The sequence below is a fragment of the Tachypleus tridentatus genome, chromosome 9, assembly GCF_004210375.1.
Source record: "Tachypleus tridentatus isolate NWPU-2018 chromosome 9, ASM421037v1, whole genome shotgun sequence".
In the NCBI taxonomy this organism is placed as follows: Eukaryota; Metazoa; Arthropoda; class Merostomata; order Xiphosura; family Limulidae; genus Tachypleus; species Tachypleus tridentatus.
In genome coordinates, this window is record NC_134833.1 from 158124286 (window position 1) to 158152031 (window position 27746).

Here is a 27746-nt window from a genome sequence, read left to right on the forward strand (position 1 = left end):
CGTATCCAGACGCGCCCTACATCAACCCTCTCCGCTCCCTTTAGTCTCAGCCTTAATTTTACAACAGGGCTCATTAGACCTGTGTTTGTGGTCCTCATTAATCCATGAAATTTCAGATTATTACCGACCTCTAATAAAGTGCTGGTGTTTTACAGTAAAAGAACAATATATTCTCTTATCATAGATAGTAAAAATATTGTATTTTCTTGTATAATTAGAACACAAAAAGAGCGATTTCAACGGCATGAAGCCTCTACTCTAATTGTATTGTTAGTTTTTGTTTAGATGTTTTTATTTAATAGACGTGCTTATAGACATTATATCACAACGTGTTTGCCTTTTGATGAGCTTTAACAGGAATATAATATATTTGTGATTGTTTAAGTATTTTTCGAGAAACTTGCAATTACTTGTGTTGTAACTAGCACACATTATTGTCCCAGCGATGCCCAGGCAGCCAGTGAACTCGGTAATCACTGTGAGGTTCGCGCGTTCCACTTAAATACATTGAACAGTTCAGTCCTACTTCCATTCTGTTCTATCTTTGTTCGTTGTACGTTAGAATTTTTCAATAAAGACTGTATTTTAGCCTGTTGAGCCATCTGGGAAACAGATTCCAATTACGACAAGCAAGCGTCTGCAACTTTCCGATATTAAACAGTTCTGCAAGCCAGTTACTGGTACTACAAGTGACAATGCAGATGCAGATAATTCAACAGCCTCAAGCAAAGAAATAGAAACTTTCCATACAGAGAAAATATCATGTTCATTAGAGGACGAGTCTGAAAATGCATGTGCAACTATTGCACATCATGAACCACCATATTGTTGTGAAACAAGTTTGTGCAGTATTGAAAAATCTGACACTCCACAGATATAGTGTAGAAAGCCATATCATCTAGACGCACAACTAATACCACGACAGAAAGCAAAATCTCAAAATATCAACTTCCAGGGCAAGTGTTTTGATGAGTTCCTACGGCTGCACTTCGACAATCAGACTCAAAAAATCATATGCTTTCATTGTGCCAAGGCGGAGAATAGAGGCCTTTTTACAGGGAAATTGGAGAGGCCGGTGGAGTGTACCTTCATATCCACCGGTTTTTGCAAGTGGAAAAACGCAAAACAGAAATTCAACGAACACCAATCCTCCTCTCAGCACACATTCGCTATATCTCCAGAAGGTTCACTTGAAGTAACTGTAACTGTCCATATGATGGAAAAAAGAAGCAGCAGGAAGAATGCAAAAGAAGTCTAGCCAAAATATTCAGAAGTTTACGTTTCTTACTGCGTCAAGATTTAGCATTACGTGGACATACTGATACGGAGGGGGAACTTCCTGCAGTTAATGAAGCTCCTGGAAGAGGAAGATTCTGAGTTGACGGCCTACTTGTCAAAGAAAACCACATTCACATCACCCCAGGCTCAGAATGAAATAATGGAGATGTTCAACCATGAAATACTGAGGAACGTAGCACACGAAGTGCAGCAAAGTAAAATCTTTGCATTAATGGTTGATGGCACTCAAGATGTTACAGGTACTAAAGAGGAAACAATATGTGTACGATACGTAGATGAGAACCTTGACGTCCATGAGACTTTTCTTGGTTTGTACAGTGTTTCCAATACAACAGGTGAAACAATATCCTCGACTATACTTGATGTACTGACTAGATTCAATTTACCACTGTCAGGATTAAGAGCACAAGCTTATGATGGAGCCGCTAACATGAGTGGTGCGTACAGTGGATGCCAGGCAAAAATAAAAGAGAAGCAACCGTCAGCTTTGTTTTTTCACTGCGGAGCACACAAGGCTAATTTAATAACACAACATGCAGTTGAAGCTTGTGAATGTGTTCGAAATTCGATTCAGTGGGCACTTGAACTTGATGTCTTGCTTCAGAGGTCAGGCAAATACAAAACACCATTTGAAAATATTGTATCGTCAGATAGCCACAATGGTCCAGTTAAATACATCCGCCCACTGTTTCCAACACGCTAGCTGTGCCGCCTGTCTGCAATTACATGTGCTAATGATCACTACAGTGACATTGTTGATTCTTTGTCTGAATTAGCAAACGAAAAATCAAATGTAACAGTGAAAGCACGAGATCTGCTGGACAGATTTGACAAAGGAAAGACAGTTTTAAGATTGTTGATGGCTCAGCATCCATTAGCTGCATTAGAGGAACTAAACCATGCATTCCAAACAAAATAGCGACAGTATCTGGCATGATTGAAGCATCTGCAATGACAGTTGAAAAACTGCGGGTATTGCGAACAGAGGAAAATTACAACAAGATATTTGATAAAGCTGAGAAAAAGGTAACTTCCCCAGATCGGGTATCTATTGAACTACCATGCATTCGCAGACCCCCCAGAAAGATCACAGATGATGGCTCAGCACACCATTCTGCAACAGCTAGAGATTTTGAATTTGTGGACACATTCATGGAACATCTGACCACTAGATTCAATGCAGAGAACAATGACTTGAGGCAATATCTGGCACTTGAGAACATGATTACATCTGGCAAGATTGACAACTCGGTTATAAACTTCTATCCAGAAATCTCTGCACAATGGCTCGAGTTTCAGTTGCCCATGTTCAAAGGAACAACAAAAGTTGATTAATTATAAAAGCTATGCTATTTAGTTTAGTGCTGTACATTTTAAACTTCTGTTTGAACATATTGAAAAGATATTTTGCTGGCCAATGACTGGCATCATTAATTTCGAAAATTAAACATATTTGTGCTGATGACCTGATGTATGTTTTGTACAAATGCATGGTAACATTTTTTACATGTACGTATATTTTCATACAAGTGTAATAGAAAAAAAATACACATTTCTTTGTACCATTTATTTAATGTTTTTTGCAATACAAAACACTGCTTAAACACATATAACAAAAATGGCTTTAAATGCAAGCACCAAACAAAATGGGGACTTAAAATTCAGTTTAATATGTTCAACATAGAATCGAGCAGTGGGTGCTTATTTGCGACATTAAGGTCATCTTGCCAAAGAGGTCATTTGGACATGGCACCCTTAATGCAAATTTCTGCCTTCTCATTACAGGTTTAGCCACAGTTGTGGCACATACAGGGCTGTGCAAGTACCTGGGATGGTAAAATATGTGTATGAACTATGAATCAACACAAATTTTAACCCAGACCTTGCACTATTACTACTCCACACATTTTGAACTTTGGTGATTTTGATACTTGTTTTGTATTAATTAATTTTTAGATCTGTGGTTAAGCCTTTTCCACAAAATGTACTGGAATTTTATAGACTTACATTTATTGAAAGCTTTACAAGACTCTATCTTGATAATGCTGGAGAATAGAGAAAATCCTAGAAGCAGTTTGAAAGACAGTAAGTCAATGATGAACCTTAGTCTTCTTTGTTTTCTATGAAGTCAAATATAATTTTTTATATTTAATTTTACACAAACCTACTAGAAGACTATTTGTGCTTGCCATTCGAATATCCTTCTACCAACAAATAGTGGTATTGACTATCATATTATAAAGCTCCCATGGTTAAAAGGATGATCCTGTTTATTCAGAGGAATTCAAAGTCGTGTAGAGACTCTAGTAACACTGGATTTTGGTTGCAGACTGATGAAGTAGTCCACTTGTTTTTGGAAGATTTCATAAAAAAATTATGTGTGTAATTCCATGTTTCTGACTATAAATCTTAAGTTGCTTTGGAAAATTGTCCTGATTCCAGAAGATGGATGTGATCCAGACTCTTGCTGCTGGAAGATTCTACTTGTACCAACAGAGTTAAATGTACCACTTTTAAAACTAGATACACTAAACTTTTTTAACAATTGGAAAATGCTAAGAATAGTTTTTATAATTCCATGTTTTAAACTGAAAAAGTTAATGCTTTTGGGAACTGTCCTGAGTCCAAAGAATGGCAGTCCAGAGTCTACACAAAATTTATCACATCTTATATGTAAACTATTTCTGATCTAGTCTAAGTGCGTTTCATTTAAGGTTCAATAATGTATAAAGAGTAAGAGTGATGAACATTAAGTAGATTAAAAATATTTAAAGAGGAATTACTTAGAATTATTAATGCAGTTATATATATTATGACCAAAATAATTTATCATGTTAATTTAGTTGACAGCTTAATTAATGTTTTATATACATATATATATTTTTCTGAACATAATGTAAGGCCTTTTGAATTCAGTGATTTGGAGTTAGTGTTGTTTCAGGATAATCTTTATAGATATCACTACCTATACTATTACCACCCTTTCTGTGTTTGCATCAACCTTTTTTGCACACCAGTACTGTATATAAATAAAAAACGACCAGTGACAACAGTGTAAGATAAAGCTTTAATATAAAACAAAGTGCCTTAACCTTAGGTTTTTAAGAATAATGGCCATACTTCAAACAATATATTTTCAAACACCTTCCTTAACACATACTGATCATAAAATATTGCTTTAGATCTTTAAACACCAAAACAACAAAAGACTTAAATGTAGTTAGTTGTCTCATATCTTGTCTTCTGCACCTTCACAGTTTCTCCAAAGTACAGCTTGCAAAAATACAAGTGAAACATTTAAGATCATGAACCTCTTATGGTAAAGTAAGGTTTTGCATTCATCTATTCTACTGATGGTTCAGTGATAAAAGGTTTCAAGGGGTAAAGTGGGGTAGAATAGAAAGTAATAAGCGATCTGCATCTGTACACGAGTCACATACAACGTCTCATTCGAAAGGTCACAGTGTTAGAGTCCAATCTACTAAGCATGCTGAGGCATAGCAGATATGTCACTAAAGGTGCATCTATGGTTCTCAAGGCATTTGGTATTATACAAAATAATACTTTTTAAACTATCATTGAAGTATACAAATGTAACACAAGTTTTATACCTTAAATACATACAAAACTTTGACATATAATTAATATATTATACACATAAGTAATGAAAAAAACCTATACAAATTATATATTTTTTAGAAGCATCACCAAAGTGACTAGAGAGTTATATGGTTTGAAAAAAAGTTATCTTCTAATGAAAACTATAGACTAGTTGATTTGATTTTAAGTTACCTATAGCTGTAAAAGTAAGGCACAAGTGGTAGGAACAAAATTTCAAGAACATAAAACTTTGCTAAATTTTGTTTCATACAACATTATCTGGAAAGCAAGGAAACAGTTTCATTATGTCGCATACTGGCCTATGTAGCTTGAGCTCAAGTACTGGTTGTTATCTAATTACGACTATATAAATACACTATGTTTTCAAAAATGTGTTTTTCATAATTTCCTGACATTGTTCGATATTCTTGAAGTGTTCTGTCCGTTTACAGTATCTTAATGTTGACTGAATTAAAACAATATCAACACTATTAATTATAAAACCAAATAAAAATTGACTGGCTAAGCAATAACATTTTATAGTGATTCAAGGTTTCAAAATAATAATTATACATATAGATACATGAACATAAATTACACCTCTGTAAGGATAAAGGACATTTAAAAGGTGTGAAAACAGCCTGTTACTACAAAAATGCACAATTTTGAAAATGCACAAAAATGAAAATTACAAAATATTTTTATAGAAGCATACCTCCAGATTCCCCCCCCCACTATGGCTTCACCACTCATTTTCTTGTTACTTCAAAAGTATCACATATTTTTATGGATTACCTTGTCTATATCTGCACTACCCATTATAGATTACTGTTTACACTAACATTTACAGACTACACTGTCTGTGTACATAACCTTTTATATATTATACAGCTTGTCTCCACCACCAATTACAGATTGTTAGCACCACCCATTATAGATTACAAAGCCTATGCCTGCACAACCCTTTACATATTACACTGTTTATGACTGCACCACCCTTTATAGATTTCACTGCCTATGCTATTACCACCCTTTAGAGATTCCTGCCTATGACTCTGCTGTATATTATCAATGAAACATTTTAAGCAAATTGCACATTAATTTTGTAAACACTAAACAATGAATCACAGTTTTTATGTCACTAAGTAGCACCAAGGGTAGCCAAATGTAATCACTTTTATCAACAAATAAAGACACAGCTCCAATAAGATTTGTTCTGAATATCTGATAAATGTTTCAAAAACAAGTTAAAAATGTATTATTTCTTATACTTACTCCATAATATAATATATCTGTGACAGAAAATTAACTCAAAAGTGTTTGGTTAGTTTTAAGTTGTCATACTTTAAAACTGTGTCATATTTCTCATTTGTTGCTCTATTTCAAATTACAAACTTATCACCAGTAATGTTACAATTACATCAAGCTAAAATAAGGCTTCTTTACAAACTGTACAGAGTAAAATTTCTCAATCATCACCTATAAATTCCAAAAAAGAATTAATATTGTTTTATATTATAAATCTTAATATTGTTAATAGTACTTATATCACACAAAACAAAGTTTTGATGTAACATTTACAAATCTAATATTAATAATAATGTTTACACTTTCAGACAGAAGTACACGCTGAAAGTACCTGCTACTCTTATAAAAACTGTTTTGACCATTTAATCCATTTGGGAGAACCATAATTAAAACATACAAGAGATATCACATCAGCATAAGTTAACAAAGCTGGAGTGCCTGATTTTGCTTTCAAAAATGTATTACTTCTTATAGTTACTCCATAATATAAGATATCTGTGACAGAAAATTAACTCAAAAGTGTTTAATAGCTGTTTGAATCTAGTTTAGAAGAAAAGAGTTACAAAATTTAACCAACTTCAGAGATGGATTTCTAGTAATTTGAAACCTACATTACAAATAGCTGAGTACATTTATAAATTTAATGACAATATTATTTGGTAAAAGTTTTAACAGCTCTTTTATAATCTAAAATTTATTTTGCAAAGGTTTAGTATAGCAAGCAGCTGGAATTTCAACACTTTTAAGTTTATGATTAACAGAAATCTACATAAAAAACAAAGAAAGAAAACAAGTTCTATAAAGAAAATATTACAAACAACAAAGTACTTGTTTAATTAGAATTAAGATTGCTCATTTTTTACTTAAATAATAAAACCCAGAGTCTCAGAAACCTACTGCAGGTTTCACAAAATGTTTTACAGGATTTCCTCCAGACACCTTTAGAATTTTATTTTCTCCTATGGCTGAGATTGCAAATCATCAACAGATGTTGTTTGAACATCCTTATATTACTGAGGCTCCAAATCAGGTGCAGATGACTTGGTTATACTCCCTATCATAGTTACGCCTGATTTGGTTTCAAGCATTATTGTTGAAGTATCATCACATAGCTGTGATGTGGTGATGCCTGGGATGTTTACATGTGGTTGGGGTGAGGTTTCCGTGGTGGCCATTTGAATTTTCTCACCTGGCATCGATAAAATGTCTGGCTTAACAGCTACAGAATCACCAACTGAACTTGCTGGAGATTGTACATTCTCCAGAGATGTTTTTACTGAAGGTTCAACCTTAACACTCCTTAACTGGTCCTTCTCCTGCTTCCAACCGACATTCTCTTCTGTTGTTTTCTCCTTTTCTTCTTCCTCCTGTTATACAACAACTAGTAGTTGAAAACAGAACTTTCAACATAAAACCACTAACTTCCTGAATAACATCAGATAAAGATTTATATAAATCCACCTTTTTTTTTAATATTTAGGATGATCACTGTGAAAACTACTGAAACTTGTTACATTGTATGTAACAGAAGTTTATAATTCTATATTCAAAAGTTGGAGTACAACATGACTGTTTCAAACAAGTGAGTTCAGTTACATTTTCATCATCTGAAATTACTAAACACTTTCTGCTATAGTTCTTATAAAGTTTGGCTGGCATTAGCTTCTAAACAAAGTAAAATGGTACCAAAAATTACAGTTATTAAATATTAAACTTACCTCTTTTAACATCCTCTGATACTCTTCTAGTTCATATTGGTACTTTGGTGTAGTGATCCCAAACAAATGTGCAAGTTTCTCACCTACAAAGTCACATCCTGAGAAAAATAGAAAGGAGGTGTACATGGTACAAGTTATTAACATTTAATAAATTAGAACTAGTCCACTGATGACTTGGAAAAGTTGCATATATCTTAAACAGAACACTGTTCAAAAAGTACTTTATAATGTTAATAAAAATTATTTTTATGTTGGTTAGGCCTATAAAAGCATGCATTTTATTTGTATAGTGAAAATGCAAAAAAGAAAGACAACGTTTAAATTAACAAAACAGTCAAACACTATAAGAGTTGATTTAAATGGGCACATATTAAGATATGCAAAGTCTTTCTGTTATTTTGGATCAAAGTTTAACTCTTTAGGGAACAACTTGAAAAATTCATTCTCCTCAATAATAATGCAATAAATAAAATCACTATCAGATACTGTTTCACACTTTAAGACAAAGAAACAGATAAGGTTGAAAATGATTTTTTGATTTTTCAGTGTCACAAAAAATCAAATGAAGGTTTCAGCAGTCGCACTACACTGTTAAAGTTAATAATCAGTGTTAAATCTAGACTTCAAGTCAAATTTCCTATTTCCCTTATCTACAGAGTAAGAGCAAACAGCTGTTCACACATAGTGGCATCTATTTAGCAACAGGATTGTTAAGTGTCATTGTAATTTACCCAACATTAATCATGATTACTGAGAGAAATGCTGCATGTTAACTGTTCCAACCCAGGTGCCTGATTTTATAACATGCATACTTATTATTATTGTGTAGCATTTATTGACTCCATAATCAGTAAATCACAGCCTTCTCAAAACAAATACAAGTTGTTTAAAACACCTTGCAAGTAATGACAGTAAAAAAAGGTTGGAAGAAACACAAAGATCAAATAAACATGCACAAGTCCACTTGAAATATAAACACTGGTAATAATTATTACATATTTGACAGGTTTTACTTAAATGATGAACAACTAAGGTGTTATTTCCACCTGTTCTTAACTCAGGTGGCTCTAATGACAAACGAGTCAGTTGTTTCCCCCTGGAAACAATTTGTGTGCCCTTCTAGAAAAAGGCTGCTCTTTAGGTTTAGATTTTGATTTCTTTCAAAAATAGTTTCAAAGTACAACAATGACCAACCAATTTTTAGAAACATTCCCACACAAAAATTTGTAAAACCCTCTTACTGTTTGTAAATGTGAGATACATTTACTACATTGTTGATACATTAGCCATGGTTGGTCTGCACTGCAACTTGGAATGATCATGGGCACCTACCTAGTAATAGTCAATATAAGATTCTTTCTTTGACACAGACTATCAATCTGACTATTGTAACCACCAACAGTCTACAACTGGTTAAGGGAAAAGACAGACTTGTAAAAGATACACAGTGTTGATATCTTCAACACTAGTGAGGATTTGATCATCTTCTACATATAACATAAAGGAACTTGACATATGGCAGCCAGGAACCAGTCTCAAAATGGCTTATGTCAGATGTGGACAGGAAAAAGCTTCAGTGGTGCTTACATCAAACACTAAATAATTAATGACCTGACTACGTGCCATGATCTAATAGGTCATGTTTTGTACTTTTCTATATTGACAATAAAAATAGTGAGAAAAAAAAACAACCTACAGACCATGTTCATGGTGTTTCAACAGTGCAAGCTGCATGACACATGTACTGTGTGGAAAACACTGTCATAACACGTGTTAGATTCTTATTCCTGTAGTCTGGTGAGTAATAATCAGTTTATCTGAAAACCAACATTTCACCCATATAGCAGGACACTTCCTACACAGTTTGACTGTTTGATATTAAGTTAAAGAACAAGATAAGAACTTCAACTGTCAACCATCACATTTATCAGATCTCAAGCCAACCAATCTTCTAAATAAACTGAAAACCACAGTCCTAATAAATGAACTACAATAGCATTTTACTGAGATTATACAATACAGTTCCATAATATCATTTTCTATTTCATATTGAGTACATTGTAGTTATTTTTACAGATTGACTTAAAATTTTCACGAAGAAAATCTTCAAGTAATGAAGAAACACCTGACAATTGTATAGTTTGTGTTCGTGCTGCTTGAAAGTACCACAATAAAATACTGTAGTGGAATTTTTATAATATGGCCAGTCACTAAACAGAGCTAAGGTATACATACTAAAAGGAATTTTATCAAACTGCTTCAGTGAAATTAATATATACTATATAGAAAATTGTTGGCAGTCTAAAAGTTTAAAGTGGCAGAAAATGAGTTACCAAAATAACAGAATGCTGGAGCAAAACTTGTTCATTAAAAAAAATAAAGAATACAATTAAATAATGAAGAACTGAGGAGAGATATTTTATATAATACCAGCCAGTAGTTCATTAGAAAATATAGAACATCATCTTACCAGCTAAGGCTCGACATCCAATCCACCAAGTCATATACCACAGATAAGGCATCCAAGCCATCTGCTTCTAGATTTAAAAAGTAAACAAATTAACATTATCCTGGATTAAATAAGTTAAAGCTTCTTATGCTGCAAACAATGTCACAAATGTGATTTATACTGCAGTGCCCAACAAAAAAACCATACACCAAATAATTAAACACCCCTTAATTAATAAAGTAATAATAATAATAATGTCATTTATACTGCAGTGCTCCACAGAAACCATAACCAAATAATTAACACCCCTTAATTAATAAAGTAATAATAATGTCATTTATACTGCAGTGCTCAACAAAAACCATACACCAAATAATTAACACCCCTTAATTAATAAAGTAATAATATTAATGTCATTTATACTGCAGTGTTCAACAGAAACCATAACCAAATAATTAAACACCCTTAATTAATAAAGTAATAATAATAATGTCATTTATACTGCAGTGCTCAACAGAAAACCATACACCAAATAATTAAACACCCCTTAATTAATAAAGTAATAATAATAATGTCATTTATACTGCAGTGCTCAACAGAAAACCATACACCAAATAATTAAACACCATTAATTAATAATGTAATAATAATAATGTCATTTATACTGCAGTGCTCAACAGAAAACCATACACCAAATAATTAAACACCCCTTAATTAATAAAGTAATAATAATAATGTCATTTATACTGCAGTGTTCAACAGAAACCATAACCAAATAATTAAACACCCCTTAATTATTAAAGTAATAATAATAATGTCATTTCTGCTGTAGTGTTCAACAGAAACCATAACCAAATAATTAAACACCCCTTAATTAATAAAGTAATAATAATAATGCCATTTATACTGCAATGTTCAACAGAAAACCATACGCCAAATAATTAAACACCCCTTAATTAATAAAGTGATAACTCTGTAAAGAATAGGTATAAAGTTAGTGTGGTGGATGTTAAGACATTTTTGTTTGTGATAATAGGCACTGATAAGCTAATGTTGAACCTAGTGGAAATTCCACCACAATGTCATATATCAATTCATAAGTGTCAAACCATTCCTGTTCATGATAAGACAAATGGTGGACATGGCAGGGAACTCATCATAATGGCATCTATTAATTCATGACAAGTGTCAAGATATTTCTGTTTGCAGAAAAGCTAATTCATTAGCTGATGGTGGATATGGCAGGGAACCCATCACAGTGTCATCTATTAATCCAAAGAGAATGTTGTTAATTTCAAATTATTCATTGTATGGTTCAACACGGCTTTCATCTGAAGTTCAACAAAGCCATTTGGAAAAACATTATTACATGACAGCTCAGATATACAAATATCAATGTTTTCATTTAGAGGTGTATATTGATAAAAACTAGCCAAGAAATGTTTTTTGGATAGGAGTAATTGATTTAGTTCAAGTGCAAGATAAAAGATAATATATGAGTGGCTGTAGTAGAGATACGAGGATCCCCTTCACATGTTTGCAACTACACACAACTAAGACAGAAAGAATTGGCCAAATGGGGGCTATCTGCTTTATGAATTTTAGGTAGACCATACGAAGCACCCAGATGAGATTCTGTTCAATAACAGCAACATCATTAGACATAATATCTAAGTTCCCTCAGATACCTCTGGATTTGTTTCTCACATCAGATAAGAAATAAAGGGTTACTGATTAAGATTCTAAGTTTAGTATGGTCCTCAATAATAGCCTGCATTTTATTCAAGTGGAACTTTTTAATGACAGTACAGCTTTTGTAAGGGTTTGTAACATGGATATTTGTATTTAGCAACAGTTCATTAAAAGACATGTTGTATCTTTTAACTTTCACATTTAATATTTTACAAACTGAACAAACAGATATCGTTGCAATGGGTTCCTCGCTGGGTCAAGTGTTAGTGTGTTCCTCTCTTATCATGAAGAGAAATAGCTCAACAACTACCCCACTGAACTGACCTTGGACCTACTCTTTACAGAAGGTATTTGTATTATTTTTCATAATTAAGGTCATTGTTCAAAATGTTTAGTACTATCACTGTAGTTAACAGGTTTTAGTAAATGTACTGACTCTGAAACAAACACAAATCAAGTTACAGAAAATACATATGAATCTTGAAAAAAATATATGAACTGTCTTGAAATCATCGGAAATACATAGTTTTAATTCATTTACAAAATAATTATTTAAAGATTTTCATTGATGTGTAAATTACAGATTCATTAAAATAAATTTCTGTTGTCAATAAAACAAAAACTGTAAAAATTCACTTGGCACAACTTCACTGCATCTGTATTTGTCAAGACTCAAACAATCATTAGATTAAATAACATTATGCTAGTAATGTTCACCAAGTAACAAGTGGTTTTTTAAAGCAAATGAAAATAATCAGAAAAAGAAAATAACAGTAATTTAATACTGAAATCTTCATGATTAACCAGATATAAATTTTGTACACAGCAGACCAAAGTTTAATATTCTACTTTAAAATATTTAGTCTTTATAATAGCTATGAAATATAAAATACTCAAACTGTTCATTAAACAAACATGAAATAGCATAATGAATTCCACAACTATTTAATTATTAAGTGCATTAATAAAAATAAACCAGAATATAAAATAACTAGAAATAAAATGTGTAAAATAGCACAATACACTATAAAATTTAAACTAAAAACAATTAACTTGCATTAATCACCAGAGGGCTACCATAATCCCAGTAAGACTTAACATTTTGTAATGTTTGAATAGCTCATTTTTTTTCAGGTTTTGACTTTCGTGTTTCAATAGTTTTTGCAGCATTAAAATTTTCTGTAATACCATATTTGGCTAGGTCACGTGTACATCAATCCCAACTTGTCTTTATAAAAAAACTTTTTTTATAATGCTTGTTCTTAGTATCAGTCACAAACCTGCTACTAAAGGAATAAAATGAGCAAAGTAAAACTCTTGCCTTCAAAAGGCAAGACTGAGGTCTGATGTAACTGATCACTAAATCAGTTAGCAAAACTAAGGCTTGACATAACTGATCACTAAATCAGTTAGCAAAACTAAGGCTTGATGTAGCTGATCACTAAATCAGTTAGCAAAACTAAGGCTTGATGTAACTGATCACTAAATCAGCAAAACTAAGGCTTGATGTAACTGATCACTAAATCATTTAACAGAACTATGTTTCCTATTTTTCAAAAACATTCTTCACTCTACTCTGGAAAATGATTAAATAAAATTGACAGGAGAATTATGTATGTGATACAAATAATCAACAATTCAAAATTTACTGTGTCTAGTAAAGCTGTGGAATCTGTGTTATCCTGGACTTCTTCCTCATCTGTGCTGTACTCTTCCAGAATACCATCACTGAAGTGAAGAATCCTTTTTGGCAACTTCTTTTTTCTCTCTCCCTGTTGAGTTGTGTTTAAAGGGACTTCCATAAAGTCAGGGTCTTTTGTTTGTCTCTCTTCCTCTGCAGACTGATAGTTTCATTATTGTTAATATGACTGAACAAAGAGATTAACTGAAGAGCCATAGTTATTATCATCCCATAACAGTTACAAAATCACATGTAAAACTTTATTGATAAAATACAAGTTCACTGCTTATCACACACATCTTCATATATACACACAGGTCCTATCAGAAATTTGCTGCTTTTATGTTTCACAAAATAATTCAATAAAGCTTCACATATACTATTTTTCTTTAACAGTAGTCATTATACAATAAAATCTAATTTGTTCATTGATTTATTATTAAATTTTACAAAATATACAAATAACTAAGACATTACAGAAGACTGTTCAATGTAACATTACTACCAGACACCTGATAAGAGAGAGAACAGAGATCAAGGTTGTTACTAATAACAATACTGATCCAATAATTATTAAAGATTAAAGATGAATTAAATGTAGTAAAATTCATAAAAGGAATTGAAGGTAAAAACAAAACAGCAATTAAAAACATAAATGGCATAAAACCAATGTTGACATCCAGTCTACAAAGTTGTAAAGGACTTTCCGTAGCAGAACAGCAATGATCATAACCCACCAGGAAGACTAACAGGTAAGTACAAGAACCACCGTCAGTCACCTGAAGTTGGTCTTTCCAGTCCTGGTTCCGGGTCATGTGTCATTATGGCCAGTACTAAAAGGTAAAGTATTAAAAGTGTTAAAAGACATGCAGCAAAACTGTAATAACAACTCGCCAGGACGACTAACGGGTAGTTCAAATGGACAGTTCAAACAGCAGCGTTAGTCACCTGAAGTTGATCTTTTCAGTCCTGGTGTTGAGTTATTTAATGTTCTGGTCATTTTCCAATTTCAAATTGAACTAGAGAGATTGAGACTGAAAAGGGAACAGCAATTAAAAAGGTGTAATGAATAAATATCAAACACTTAAATGAGGTTAAAAAGATTAATGGCCATTAAAATCTAAACACTTTATCAAGGTGGACAGTGTCACCATCACCAATAACACTGTCCAATGTTACAGACAAACCCTGTGACAGAACATGTTCAAAATAGTGCAGTCGTTGAGAGTTGTAACGATGGCAAGAAAGTAAAATGTGGCTTACAGTGATTTGAGTGTTACACAAACTACACACTTGTGCAACAGTTCCAGATAATAGAAAACAATGAGTTAAAAAACTGTGACCAATACGTAGTCTAGTTAGAACAACCTCCTCCTTCTGAACCTTATGGAAGCTTGACAGCCAAAGCCCAATATAGGGTTTTATTTGGAAAAGCTTGTTGTCGCGTTGCTTCTTCCAAGTGGACCGCCAGTTGGCATGGAGCCGAGCCTTGAATACAGGACCATAGTCCATGTACAGAATAGGCACAGTGGTGATAGTGCCAGAGCAGACAGATTTAGCTGCCATGTCTGCAAGCTTGTTCCCTCGAATACCAACATGGCCTGGTATCCAGAAAAACTGGATAGAAGTAGATGTTAATGAGAAATGGGCCAGTCGGTTTTGAATATCAGCAAGAACAAGGTGTGAGCCAACGTGAAGTGATTCCAGGGCCAGTAGAGAACTAAGCGAGTCAGTATAAACAGTGCAGTTGGAGTACTGCTTAGCTTCAATATGATCCAGGGCAAGAGATATGGCATAGAGTTCAGCAGTGAACACAGAAGTTGTAGAGGGATTCTGCACACAACAACTGAACTGCAACAAACCATGGCAGAGCCCACAGAGTTACCTGATTTGGAACCATCTGTATAAACAGAAATGGAAAGATTGTTCAAAAGATGTTCAGTAAATAAAAGACGGTACTTCCAATCGGGAGTATCTGCCTTTCTCAGATGACATAAAGAAAGGTCACATTTGGGGACTGTAATGATCCATGGTGGGATGGGCTGACCAGTGGATTCTGCAATGTTATCCAAGGACAGACCCAATTCATCCAATTGCACCTCAATGCAATGGCCAAAAGGAGCAATGGCAGATTGTCTGTTCTGAAAACATATGGCCCACTGAGGAAAGAAAACACATCCCCAGGTGGGATGCTCCGGTAAGGAATGAAGTTTTAAAGAATATAGTAAAGACAGTTGCAAACAGCGAAGGTGCAGAGAAGGTTCATTAGATTCTATGTATAAGCTTTGAACTGGGGAGGTGCTGAAAGCCCCAGTGCAGAGTCAAAGTCCTTGATGATGAATGGGGTCCAGCATCTTTAAGGCCGAGGGTCTGGCAGAGCCATAGACTACTGATCCATAGTCAAGTTTTGATCAAATAAGAGCACGATATATCTTTAACATAGAACATCAATCTGCTCCCCAACTGGTGGTAGAGAGGACACGGAGGATGTTCAGTGCTCTTGTGCATTTGACCCTTAGCTGCTTTAAGGTATTAAGGTCAGCTTACGGTCAAAGGTAAGCCCCAAGAACTTGGTCTCAGGGACCATTGGCAGTGAAACTTCACCAATACGGAGTCCAGGATCAGGGTGAATACCCCGTTATCGGCTAAAGTGCATGCAAATGGTTTTAGAGAGAGAGAGAAATTAAAGCCATTCGCCGTGGTCCACTTCAGTACACGATTGAGGGCAGTTTGTAGTTGCTGCTCAATATATCTCATGTTCAACGATTAACGCAAGATGTGAAAGTCGTCGACATAGAGCCTGTTTGCAACAGTGAGAGGGAGTTGTTCAGTAATTGCATTAATCTTTATACTAAAAAGTGTGACACAGCCCTAAGGGACCCCAAGTTCCTGCAGAAAAGAACGAAAAAGTGTCGAACCCACACAAACTTGGAATCTCCTGTCCTTTAAAAAATTTTTTAATAAAGATGGGTAAATGGCCACATAACCAAAATATATGGGTCTCGCAAACTGCCATACCTCCATGTTGTGTCATAAGCTTTCTCAATGTCAAAGAATATTGATACAAGATGTTGTCATTTGAGAAAGGCTTCTCTGATTGATGTTTCAACTCGAATTAGGTGGTCCGTGGTGAAGTGCTGACGTCAGAACCCACACTGTGTGGACAAGAGGAGGTTGTTTGATTTGAGGAACCAAACAAGACGAGCATTAACCATCCTCTCTGAAGTCTTACAGAGACAGCTCGTCAAAGCAATTTTACGGTACTTTGAAGGAATCTTGGGATCTTTCCCAGGCTTAGAGAAAGGTAAGATAATAGCCTGGTGCCAGGCATTAGGAAAAACACTCTCCTGCCAGATCCATTTCAAAACAATTAGAAGAATATCAAGAGAAGCAGGAGAGAGATAGTGCAGCATGTCATAGTGTACATCATTAAGTTCAACAGATGTTCTGCCAGACCGATGAAGGGCCATTTTCAGTTCCACCAGTGTAAATGGATGATTATAGTCAAAGAGACAGTTAGTTTGAAAGGAAAGACGTGAATGCTCTGCCCGAGTGTTGATGGCCAAGTAGGTAGAGGAACAAGCAGAAGAGCTAGATACCCGGCAAAAGCTTTCACCTGGAATATCAGCGATGCTCCGGACATCAGCTACCTCTTGGCCATCATTGAGTAATAACAAGTGGGGGACAGAATTGTAGTGCCCACTGACCTTTCAAATCCTGTCCCATATGACTTTGGAACTGGTGGTAGAAGACATGCTAGTTGTGAACTTAATCCAAGATTCCTTCTGGCTTTGATGTCTTACCCACCTAGCATGTGCATAGGCCTGTTGGAAAGCGATGCAGTTCGAAAGTGTGGGATATCTACGGAAAGTATCACAGGCCTGTTTTTGAACCTTTCGTGCCATGTGGCAGGCAGGATTCCACGACGAACAAGGGTATCATGGAAAATGTGTCGAGGTTTTAGGAATACACTGAGCAGCTGCTTGTATAGTACAGTCAGTTACTTGACAGCAGAATCAAGTTTTGCGAGAGCAGTGACAGCGGACCAGTCTGCCTGATCCAGCTTCCACTGGGGCACACGGGAAGGGCGGCATTGACCATGGCCAGTCTCTCTCAAAAGTATAGGAAAGTGATCACTGCATAGTGGATTACTGTCAACTTCCATGAAAAATGGGAGAATAATGAAGGGGAGCAAACCGAGAGAATGAGAGCAGTGAAGGACTGACAAGGTGTGTGAAAATAAGTGGAAAAACCAGTAATGAAAAGAGGAAAATTGTAATCAGAGAGCATACGCTCTACCAAGCAACCTCTCCTATCAATATCAGCACTTCCCCAGAGGGGATGATGTCCATTAAAGTCCCCCATGATTAGAAAGGGAGATGGCAACTGTTCAATAAGAGCATCAAGGTCTGATTGATCATATGTTTCTCCAGGGAACAGGAAGAGAGAAAAAACAGTGATGGTATGACCAAAGGTAACATGGATGGCTATGGCCTCCAAGGGTGTGTTGAGTGACAAAGACAGGGTGGGCACATGCTGATCAACCAATAGTACCACCCCTCCATGTACTCGTCCATCACACAGCCTGTTATTTCTGTACAAATAAAACTGCCGAAAGGTGACTGTATTGGCAGGTTTCAGAAATGTTTCTTGTAAGGAAAATCATACAGGATGGTAGGAAGCAATCAGTATTTTGATGTCATCCAGATTAGAAAGTAAACCTTGAGAGTTCCATTGTATCAAGGTGGCCATTTTTAATGACGGTAGGCGAAGTGGCTGGAAAACCCTTCTGTTTACAACCACGTCTTTTTTCCTTACTGTCCATTTCAGAGGAGGTCTAGTAACCTCCATAGATCCTGCCATGGGTCGAGTGGGCAGGTCTTTGTTGTTGAAAGGGGATTCCATTAACTCTAGATGCAAATGAATGATTGTTTTGCATCTTGAGGTGGGAGAAAAAGATGTATCTGAAGAAATGCCTGTATTTGTGGATCTTGGGATTTGTTGGAATGTATGGGAGGAACAGAGATGGGTGTAGAAGTTGATTCATCAACCTTTTTAACCATGGAGGTCAAAAGGCTTTTCATATGTTTTGAAAACAATTCTCTTGGAAGCACAGAGAGATCTGTCTGCACTCCCACTGTAGTTGTGGAATGAAGTGCAGCAGCATATATTCAAGATAAAGTGGCAGACAGCAATTTCCAAGCCTCAGGATAACTAATGTTATCAGTCATTTTCTAATGCTGCACTCAATTTCCTCCAACCATTTTGGGCAAGAACAAAAGTAGGAGGGGTGAGAACCATTACAGTTAACACAATGTGGGTCCGTGTCACACTCATTGGCATCGTGGTCCTTGCCACCACAACAAGCACATGTCAGGGAACCACAACGTGATATCTTTGAGTGGCCGAACCTCTGACATTGGAAACATCGGAGAGGGTTTAGAATGTACGTCCGTACCCTGCAATTTAGATAACCTGCCTTGATGGTAGCAGGTGCACGTAGTGAAGTAAATGTCAAAACAAGGATATTTGTCAGCAATGTAACTCCATCTTTGCAAGTGGAGATGCACCTAACTGCAGAAACTCCTTGAGTGGAGAAACCAGTGAGAATCTCTGACTCAAGGACGTTCTTCAAATCCCTCTCAACAATAACTTCTCATAATGAATTCAAAGCAGCATGAGGGGTAACCTCAATAGGTACATCCCCAATTGCCTTTGAATTCATGAGCAGTTCACTGTGTTGGGATGTGGATGTTTCAACCAATATGTCTCCAGATTGAAGCTTCTTTACTGACTTTGGAGAGCCAGCAAGTCCCTCTAGACCCTTCTAAAAAAAAAGGGGGACATTTGCCTGAAAGGTTTTTCTGAAAAAGAATGTAATATAAGAAAATGAGGTATGTGTGTTACAGATGTTGAAGATTGCTGCTCAGAGTCTTCAAGACGTTGTCATTTACCTATTGACTGTTTTTTCACTATTTTATTTAAATTTTTCACAGGAGGATGCATAGAAGAAGAGGAAAATTTCGGTACCCACTGACCCCACCCACCATGGAGCCCTACGAGGGGATGCACTACAATGCCATGCAAGGACATTGCAGCAACGCCAGGGTTTTGTGAGCACTATACCCAAACACCAGCATCAGACACAATGTCCACGACACCCTTTGAGTACTTCCAACACTGGTACTTAGTTGACTCTAGCCCAAGTGGACCAGCCAATTGACCCAAGGGGGCCACCCAAAGGCTGCCCATCTTCAGGAATCCAAGGCCAAAGTGGTATGTTAGGGTTAGACCCCTCAACCACCTCCCCTTCACAGGTCGCCATGCAAGACAAACACATGGGTGGATGCTTAGATCCCAGAGGAGGTAACCAGAAAGAACAGAACCTTTCCTGGGAGGTCCCCTCATCATGTACAGAAATCCACACTGAGGGGCACTTATAATAATGTGTGCAATTTTTGTATGCTTTTAAATTTTATAAGAAAGAATATTGACTTACTAGAAATGGTTCAGAAGTCTTCTAAATTCTGAAGATGGAAAGATTATCTTAGTGATATATATTATGACCTCTGAAAGGAGAGAGGTCATTTCATAGAAGTTTACAAAATTATCTAAAGGGAACCGAGAGATTTTTTGTGTCATAACCTGAAAATAATAGGACCAGAAAACTCTTAAATTTTGTATTTAGAAACAAGATAAGCTCCAGTTAAACCATTTCTAAGTCAAACAAATTGGTGATTGACTCATGAAACAAGTTGTCAGCAGTAATAGTTATGTGCATCACTTTTAAATTTGAAGACAGCTTGAATTGGTAATAAAGAAATATTTACAATAAATGTACAATGTTTCAACAAGAGCATATCATTGTCAGGTACAAACAAGTTTGCAGAATACTGTTATATATCTACAGTATGGACTAGAGGCCATACTAGGCTTAACAGCTTAGTAAGAATACCTTGACACACTGGAGTGTTGGTTTAGAGAAGGGCTAATTTGTTCAAGTTAGATAACTTCCTTTATTATATGTTTGTATTTCATGGTTAAAATTACAGTTTTTGAGTTGTATTGGTAATAAGCATGGGCAGATCTTTTTGTTATGCTCAGTGAATCTGATTTCCAAGTTTCTTATGGTTTCTCCAATGCAGCATTCTGAACACTTATTGCATGTTACTCTATAAACATTGCTGGTGTGATTCTTAGTAATTTTCATTTAATAATTATTTTAATTTAGATATGAGATTTTGAATGAATTTGAAATCAACAGGAATTTTATGTCACTAAGTGTGTCTGTGTTTTCTTCCAGCAAAGCCACATAGGGCTATCTGTCGAGTCCATCAAGGGGAACCTTGGTATTAAGTAACCTACAGTTATGTGACCTCTTTGTTTCATACTGTATACCTAATTATCTCAATGTCTTGTAAACTATGTGTACCTGATCATGACATACTGTTATCGAAACATTGTAAGTTTATAATAGTTTAATTCATTCTTTGATAGATTGTTTAGGCAGAGTATTCATGATGAAACTCTGTAGAATGGACAGCAACTGCCTGTTGTGGAGATACAAGTGTAGAAGATGCCATTTCGAAAGTCTTCTGCCTTTTGTTTTCAAGACTTTTGAAACGTCATCCTGTACACTTGTGTTTCCACAACAGGCAGTTGCTGTCCATTCTACAAAGTGTCAGTTTTATTCATTACACACTGAAGCAGTCTCCACACTTTTACCACTTTTAAAGTTTTATTAAATACAATAGATGTTTTCCCAAAAAAAACTAAATGGAATATATGTCTGACTTTCTGAATAGCTGGTGCGAAAAGACAGATCAGAAGGAAGAAGATTGTCCCACGTAGTTTGTATGTTAAGTTTTAATATGCGCTAACGTCAGTGTTTAACGTTACTACGTAAAGCCTATGTTTTTAATTTAATTTTAACACACCTTAGACCTTTTTTGTAAAATTCTAAAAACAGTTTAGTGAAATGTTCGTATTGTAACTTATTATATATACACAGATGCACTGAACCTACCTGAGTACGACTATTACTTAACTGTGAAAATGTGTCATTAGCTTCTTGCTTAAATTGAACATCATCCATACACAACGCCTCATCTCTTTTGTTCTGACCATTTTCCATAGCAGTCGCCATGTTTTCTTTTCCCAAACGTCTCCCTCTAATGTACAAAATTTATTAGAACAAGCAAAGCAGTTAATTTCATGGAAAGACAAGTATTCGACATTTGTTTATAAAATATCAATAAATGTTCTTCATCTGTAAGTAACACTAACTTAGAAACGATGAACTCGCATTATAAATTTTATACATCAACCTAATTCTGCATTTATCAGTCACTGGATCAACAACTCGTCTTTTGATGGTTAAATTAAGAAAAATAATAATATAAATTCAATTCAACAAGCTAAAAATAGAAATGTTCTTTTATGTACAGATTGGTACACAACTACACAGTTGGGCTATTTGTGCAATATCCACTAGCGTTGTAAAAACCGCTGTTCGTCAATAATTAGGATTTAAGTCTTGGAGACCTTAGGAGGTCGGACTCTAGATATATCTCTTCCTCAGCGTTAAAAGCCATCACTAATTAACAAAAAAACAAACAAACCAGTCTAATATTTTCACAAACTGGTAAAATTATGGGCATTCTCTTTTCAGAACCGATTTTGAAACATACACAACCACAATTAATTCACGTTGCTATCTTCATTCAACCTTAATGCTCTTTAAATATGGGGTCGGTTGCTCGATTATTTTTGATTGTGATCTATTAAGATTAACGTGCATTTTGTGCAATGTAACAGCATGAATTAATCAAGCCCGTTTAAATTTGGGCCTGACATTGCCAGATAGTTAAGGCAATCGACTCGTAATCTGAGGTTCGCGGGTTCAAATTCCCGTCACACTAAACATGTTCACACTTTCAGCCGTGGGGACGTTATACTGTGTCGATCAATCTCACCATTCGTTGGTAAAAAGAGTAGCCCAAGAGTTGGCGGTGATTACTAGCTGGTTTCCCTCTAGTCTTACACTGCTAAATTAGGGACGGCTAGCGCAAATAGCCCTCGTGTAGCTTTGCGCGAAATTCAAAACAAACCAAACCACTCATTAAATTTATATTTATAATGAGAGAAAACATGAAAACAGTAGAATTGCTCCCACCCAAATAGCTGAGCAGGAAGTTTGAGGGATTAGATCACTGAAAACTGGTATTTTCATATAAACTTTCGCAAAAGGATAAGTATCACAAAAGAAACTAAGTTTAGGGGTATAACTCTTACGGCCTCGCATGGCCAGGTGGATTAAGGCGTTCGACTCGTAATTTGAGGGTTGCGAGTTCGAATCCCCGCTGCACCAAACATGCTTGTCCTTTCATCCGTGGAGGCGCTACAATGTGACGGTCAGTCCCACTATTCGTTAGTAAAAGAGTATCCCAAGAGTTGACGGTGGGTGGTGATGACTAGCTGCCTTCCCTGTAGTCTTACACTGAAAAATTAGGGACACCTAGCGCAGATAGTCCCGTGCAGCTTTGCGCGAAATTCAAAAACCAAACCAGAACCTTACATTTAATCTGAAAGAAGTTGGTATCATTGCAAAAAATAATAAATATAAACTACAGTCTTCTTCCCATAATATTTTAAAATTTAGGCTGCAAATGGACTGGCTATTGGTTTGTAATATTCGAGGAAAAGTTAATTCCAAGTATCACTATCCATTTACTATCTCAAAAGTTGTTTTACTTTGTTTTTTGAATTTCGCACAAAGCTACTCGAGGGCCATCTGTGGTAGCCGTCCCTAATTTAGCAATGTAAGATTTTTTACGAAAGAATAGTGGGATTGACCGTTACATAATAACGCCCCCACGGCCGAAAGGGCGAGCATGTTTGGCGCGACGGGGGTGCGAATCCGCGACCTTCAGATTACGAGTCGCACGCCTTAACATCCTTGGCCATGCCGGACCACCTCAAAAGTAAACAACTACATAATTTAATAGATAATCTTATATTGAGATATTATTGAACTGCTGTGTGTGTGTGTGTGTATATATATATATTTGTTCTGTTTGTGTTGAGTCTATGACAGTGTTGTGGTGAAGCAATTTGGTCCATATATCTCCTATCTGACAAACCTCTTGACATCATGACATATTGTATTTACCATGAACTACCTGTTTATTTACTTCTGGCTTCCGCACATATCATTACTTATCTATAAATGTGAAATACTTATCATTTAAATAAAAATCATGTGTATTTATACTTTTATTCTCGTGGTGTCTGTCGGAACTCTTCTCTTTACCCACGAGCTCTTCATTCTCACCACTCTTACAACCTCAGGTCCAACAAGCATCCATCTTCTTGAAGAAGAGTTTTGTTTTGTCCTACGGCTCCTCTTTTTCCTTTGACATATTTATTGGATTGCTCATTAGACTGCACGTTAGCGGGCTATCCAACTGCGTTAGAGATAGTAACACATTATATGTGTTTCAATATCTGAAAGTCCCCCACATGTTAGAATCATTTACTAAACATGTGCGAGGGATGGTGACAGTAAGGATCCCTGAGGAACTGGGTCAAAAGTAATATGAGGACATCAATTGAAAACAACGAACAGTCCATTACAGTCATCATCCCACAGAACAGTCTGTTGCTGCTTAAGAGTCTTGCATAAAAGGTTTACTCTAGATCACAATACCAGACAAGTGCACTGAAGAAAGAGTGTCACCTATTTTAATGACAACTTATTTCCTACGAAACAAGAGAAGGAAATGTAGAACAGTTATTGACCTCTGAAACTAACCCGTGTCTTCCTCTCCAGTGAAATTTAAAATTGGCTCAAAGTCTGACGTTAACTTCAATGTTTCTAGTGATCAATTAGTGTGAAAATTCTTGATGAGGTGGTTATTATAAAAACAATCACTGCTAGAACCCTTGAAGAATATTCAGACATTAACTTAATATCCATCTTTAAGTCAGAACCTGAGGCTATTAATAGAGTGAATCTTGTATGTATAAAACTATCCATTGAAGTTCATTACAAATAGGTTCCCTGCTGGGGCAGCGGTATATCTGTGGACTTACAACGCTGAAATCAACAGTTCGATTCCCCTAGGTGGACACTGCAAACAGCCCGATGTGGCTTTGCTCTAAGCAAACACACACACACTCATTACAAATAAATAAAACTCTGTTCCCATACCAAACAATTTTAGTATCTATTGAATTTAGTGACTAATAAACAATATTTTAATTTGTAGTTTTAGTCTTCCTTTGAATTTTAAAGTAATCGCTTCCATCAGTTATTGACAGTTCTACACAAACAAGCAAAGTTTCGAATGAGAAGCTGCCAGAAAAATTCAAGAGGTTTAAGTAAATCATTACTTATAACATTGCTTCACCATATTATACGAGTATTGGTTTGGTTTGTTTTAAATTTCGCGCAAAGCTACACGCGGGCTACCTGCTAGCCGACCCTAACTTAGGAGTGCAAGACTAAAGGAAAGGCAGTTAGTCATCACCACCCACCGCCAACTCATGAGCTCTTCTTTTAACAACGAATAATGGGATTGACCATTACATTATAACGCCCCCACGGCTGAAAAGGTGAGTATGTTTGGTGTGACGGGGATTCGAGCCCGCGACCCTCACATTACGACTCGAGTGCCTTATCCACCTGGCCATGCCGGGACACGAGAAGTGACTCGGGTATATATGATGTTTGTACTTGGACTCAAAGACTCTCTGGAAGATCTTATGAAATTTTGTTTTGAAATTAATTTATTATTCTATTTTTATTACTTAATTAAAAGTAGTTGTATCACTGCACTTATAGTCTTAGTTAACACTTACTAATATTTCACTCTTCTAATTCCTGTATTGTTAAGCACTTTTGTTGAGAAATCTTAGAATGACTCTGGACGTTAACTGTCACACAAACACATATCTTGTAAACTGGTCTTGATCCTAATGCTTTTACACACAGATAATTTTGTCTTTATGCTAATGCTGTTACACATATAGATAATATTGTAAAATGGTCTTATTTTTAAGCTACTCTTTTCTTTATGCTAATGCTATCACACATATAGATAATATTGTAAAATGGTCTTATTGTTAAGCTGCTCTTTTCTTTATGCTAATGCTATCACACATATAGATAATATTGTAAAATTGTCTTATTGATAAGCTACTCTTTTCTTTATGCTAATGCTACCACACATAGATAATATTGTAAAATGGTCTTATTGTTAAGCTACTCTTTCTTTATGCTAGTGCTATCACACATATAGATAATATTGTAAAATTGTCTTATTGATAAGCTACTCTTTTCTTTATGCTAATGCTATCACACATATAGATAATATTGTAAAATTGTCTTATTGATAAGCTACTCTTTTCCTTATGCTAATGCTATCACACATATAGATAATATTGTAAAATTGTCTTATTGTTAAGCTACTCTTTTCTTTATGCTAATGCTATCACACATATAGATAATATTGTAAAATTGTCTTATTGTTAAGCTACTCTTTTCTTTATGCTAATGCTATCACACAGATAATATTGTAAAATGGTCTTATTGTTAAGCTGCTCTTTTCTTTATGCTAATGCTATCACACATATAGATAATATTGTAAAATGGTCTTATTGATAAGCTACTCTTTTCTTTATGCTAATGCTATCACACATAGATAATATTGTAAAATGGTCTTATTGTTAAGCTGCTCTTTTCTTTATGCTAATGCTATCACACATTTAGATAATATTGTAAAATTGTCTTATTGTTAAGCTACTCTTTTCCTTATGCTAATGCTATCACACATATAGATAATATTGTAAAATGGTCTTATTGTTAAGCTACTCTTTTCTTTATGCTAATGCTATCACACAGATAATATTGTAAAATGGTCTTATTGTTAAGCTGCTCTTTTCTTTATGCTAATGCTATCACACATATAGATAATATTGTAAAATGGTCTTATTGATAAGCTACTCTTTTCTTTATGCTAATGCTATCACACATAGATAATATTGTAAAATGGTCTTATTGTTAAGCTGCTCTTTTCTTTATGCTAATGCTATCACACATTTAGATAATATTATAAAATGGTCTTATTGTTAAGCTACTCTTTTCTTTATGCTAATGCTATCACACATATAGATAATATTGTAAAATGGTCTTATTGTTAAGCTACTCTTTTCTTTATGCTAATGCTATCACACATATAGATAATATTGTAAAATGGTCTTATTGTTAAGCTACTCTTTTCTTTATGCTAATGCTATCACACATATAGATAATATTGTAAAATGGTCTTATTGTTAAGCTACTCTTTTCTTTATGCTAATGCTATCACACATATAGATAATATTGTAAAATGGTCTTATTGTTAAGCTACTCTTTTCTTTATGCTAATGCTATCACACATATAGATAATATTGTAAAATGGTCTTATTGTTAAGCTACTCTTTTCTTTATGCTAATGCTATCACACATATAGATAATATTGTAAAATGGTCTTATTGATAAGCTACTCTTTTCTTTATGCTAATGCTATCACACATATAGATAATATTGTAAAATGGTCTTATTGTTAAGCTACTCTTTTCTTTATGCTAATGCTATCACACATATAGATAATATTGTAAAATTGTCTTATTGTTAAGCTACTCTTTTCTTTATGCTAATGCTATCACACATATAGATAATATTGTAAAATTGTCTTATTGTTAAGCTACTCTTTTCTTTATGCTAATGCTATCACACATATAGATAATATTGTAAAATGGTCTTATTGTTAAGCTACTCTTTTCTTTATGCTAATGCTATCACACATATAGATAATATTGTAAAATGGTCTTATTGATAAGCTACTCTTTTCTTTATGCTAATGCTATCACACATAGATAATATTGTAAAATGGTCTTATTGTTAAGCTGCTCTTTTCTTTATGCTAATGCTATCACACATATAGATAATATTGTA

At 35.0% G+C, this 27746-nt stretch overlaps 1 protein-coding gene across 1 annotated transcript; it reads right to left on the reverse strand.

The window, feature by feature from the left end:
• Window positions 1-4352: 4352 nt before the first annotated feature.
• On the reverse strand, window positions 4353-22078 carry LOC143226774 (uncharacterized). The gene is made up of 5 exons (XM_076458172.1): window positions 21774-22078; window positions 13716-13907; window positions 10396-10462; window positions 7926-8023; window positions 4353-7574 (listed from the first exon to the last, which is right to left on the reverse strand). The coding sequence occupies exons 1-5, from the start codon at window positions 21891-21893 to the stop codon at window positions 7218-7220; spliced, it is 834 nt and encodes a 277-aa protein (XP_076314287.1). The 5' UTR covers window positions 21894-22078; the 3' UTR covers window positions 4353-7217.
• Window positions 22079-27746: the final 5668 nt, after the last annotated feature.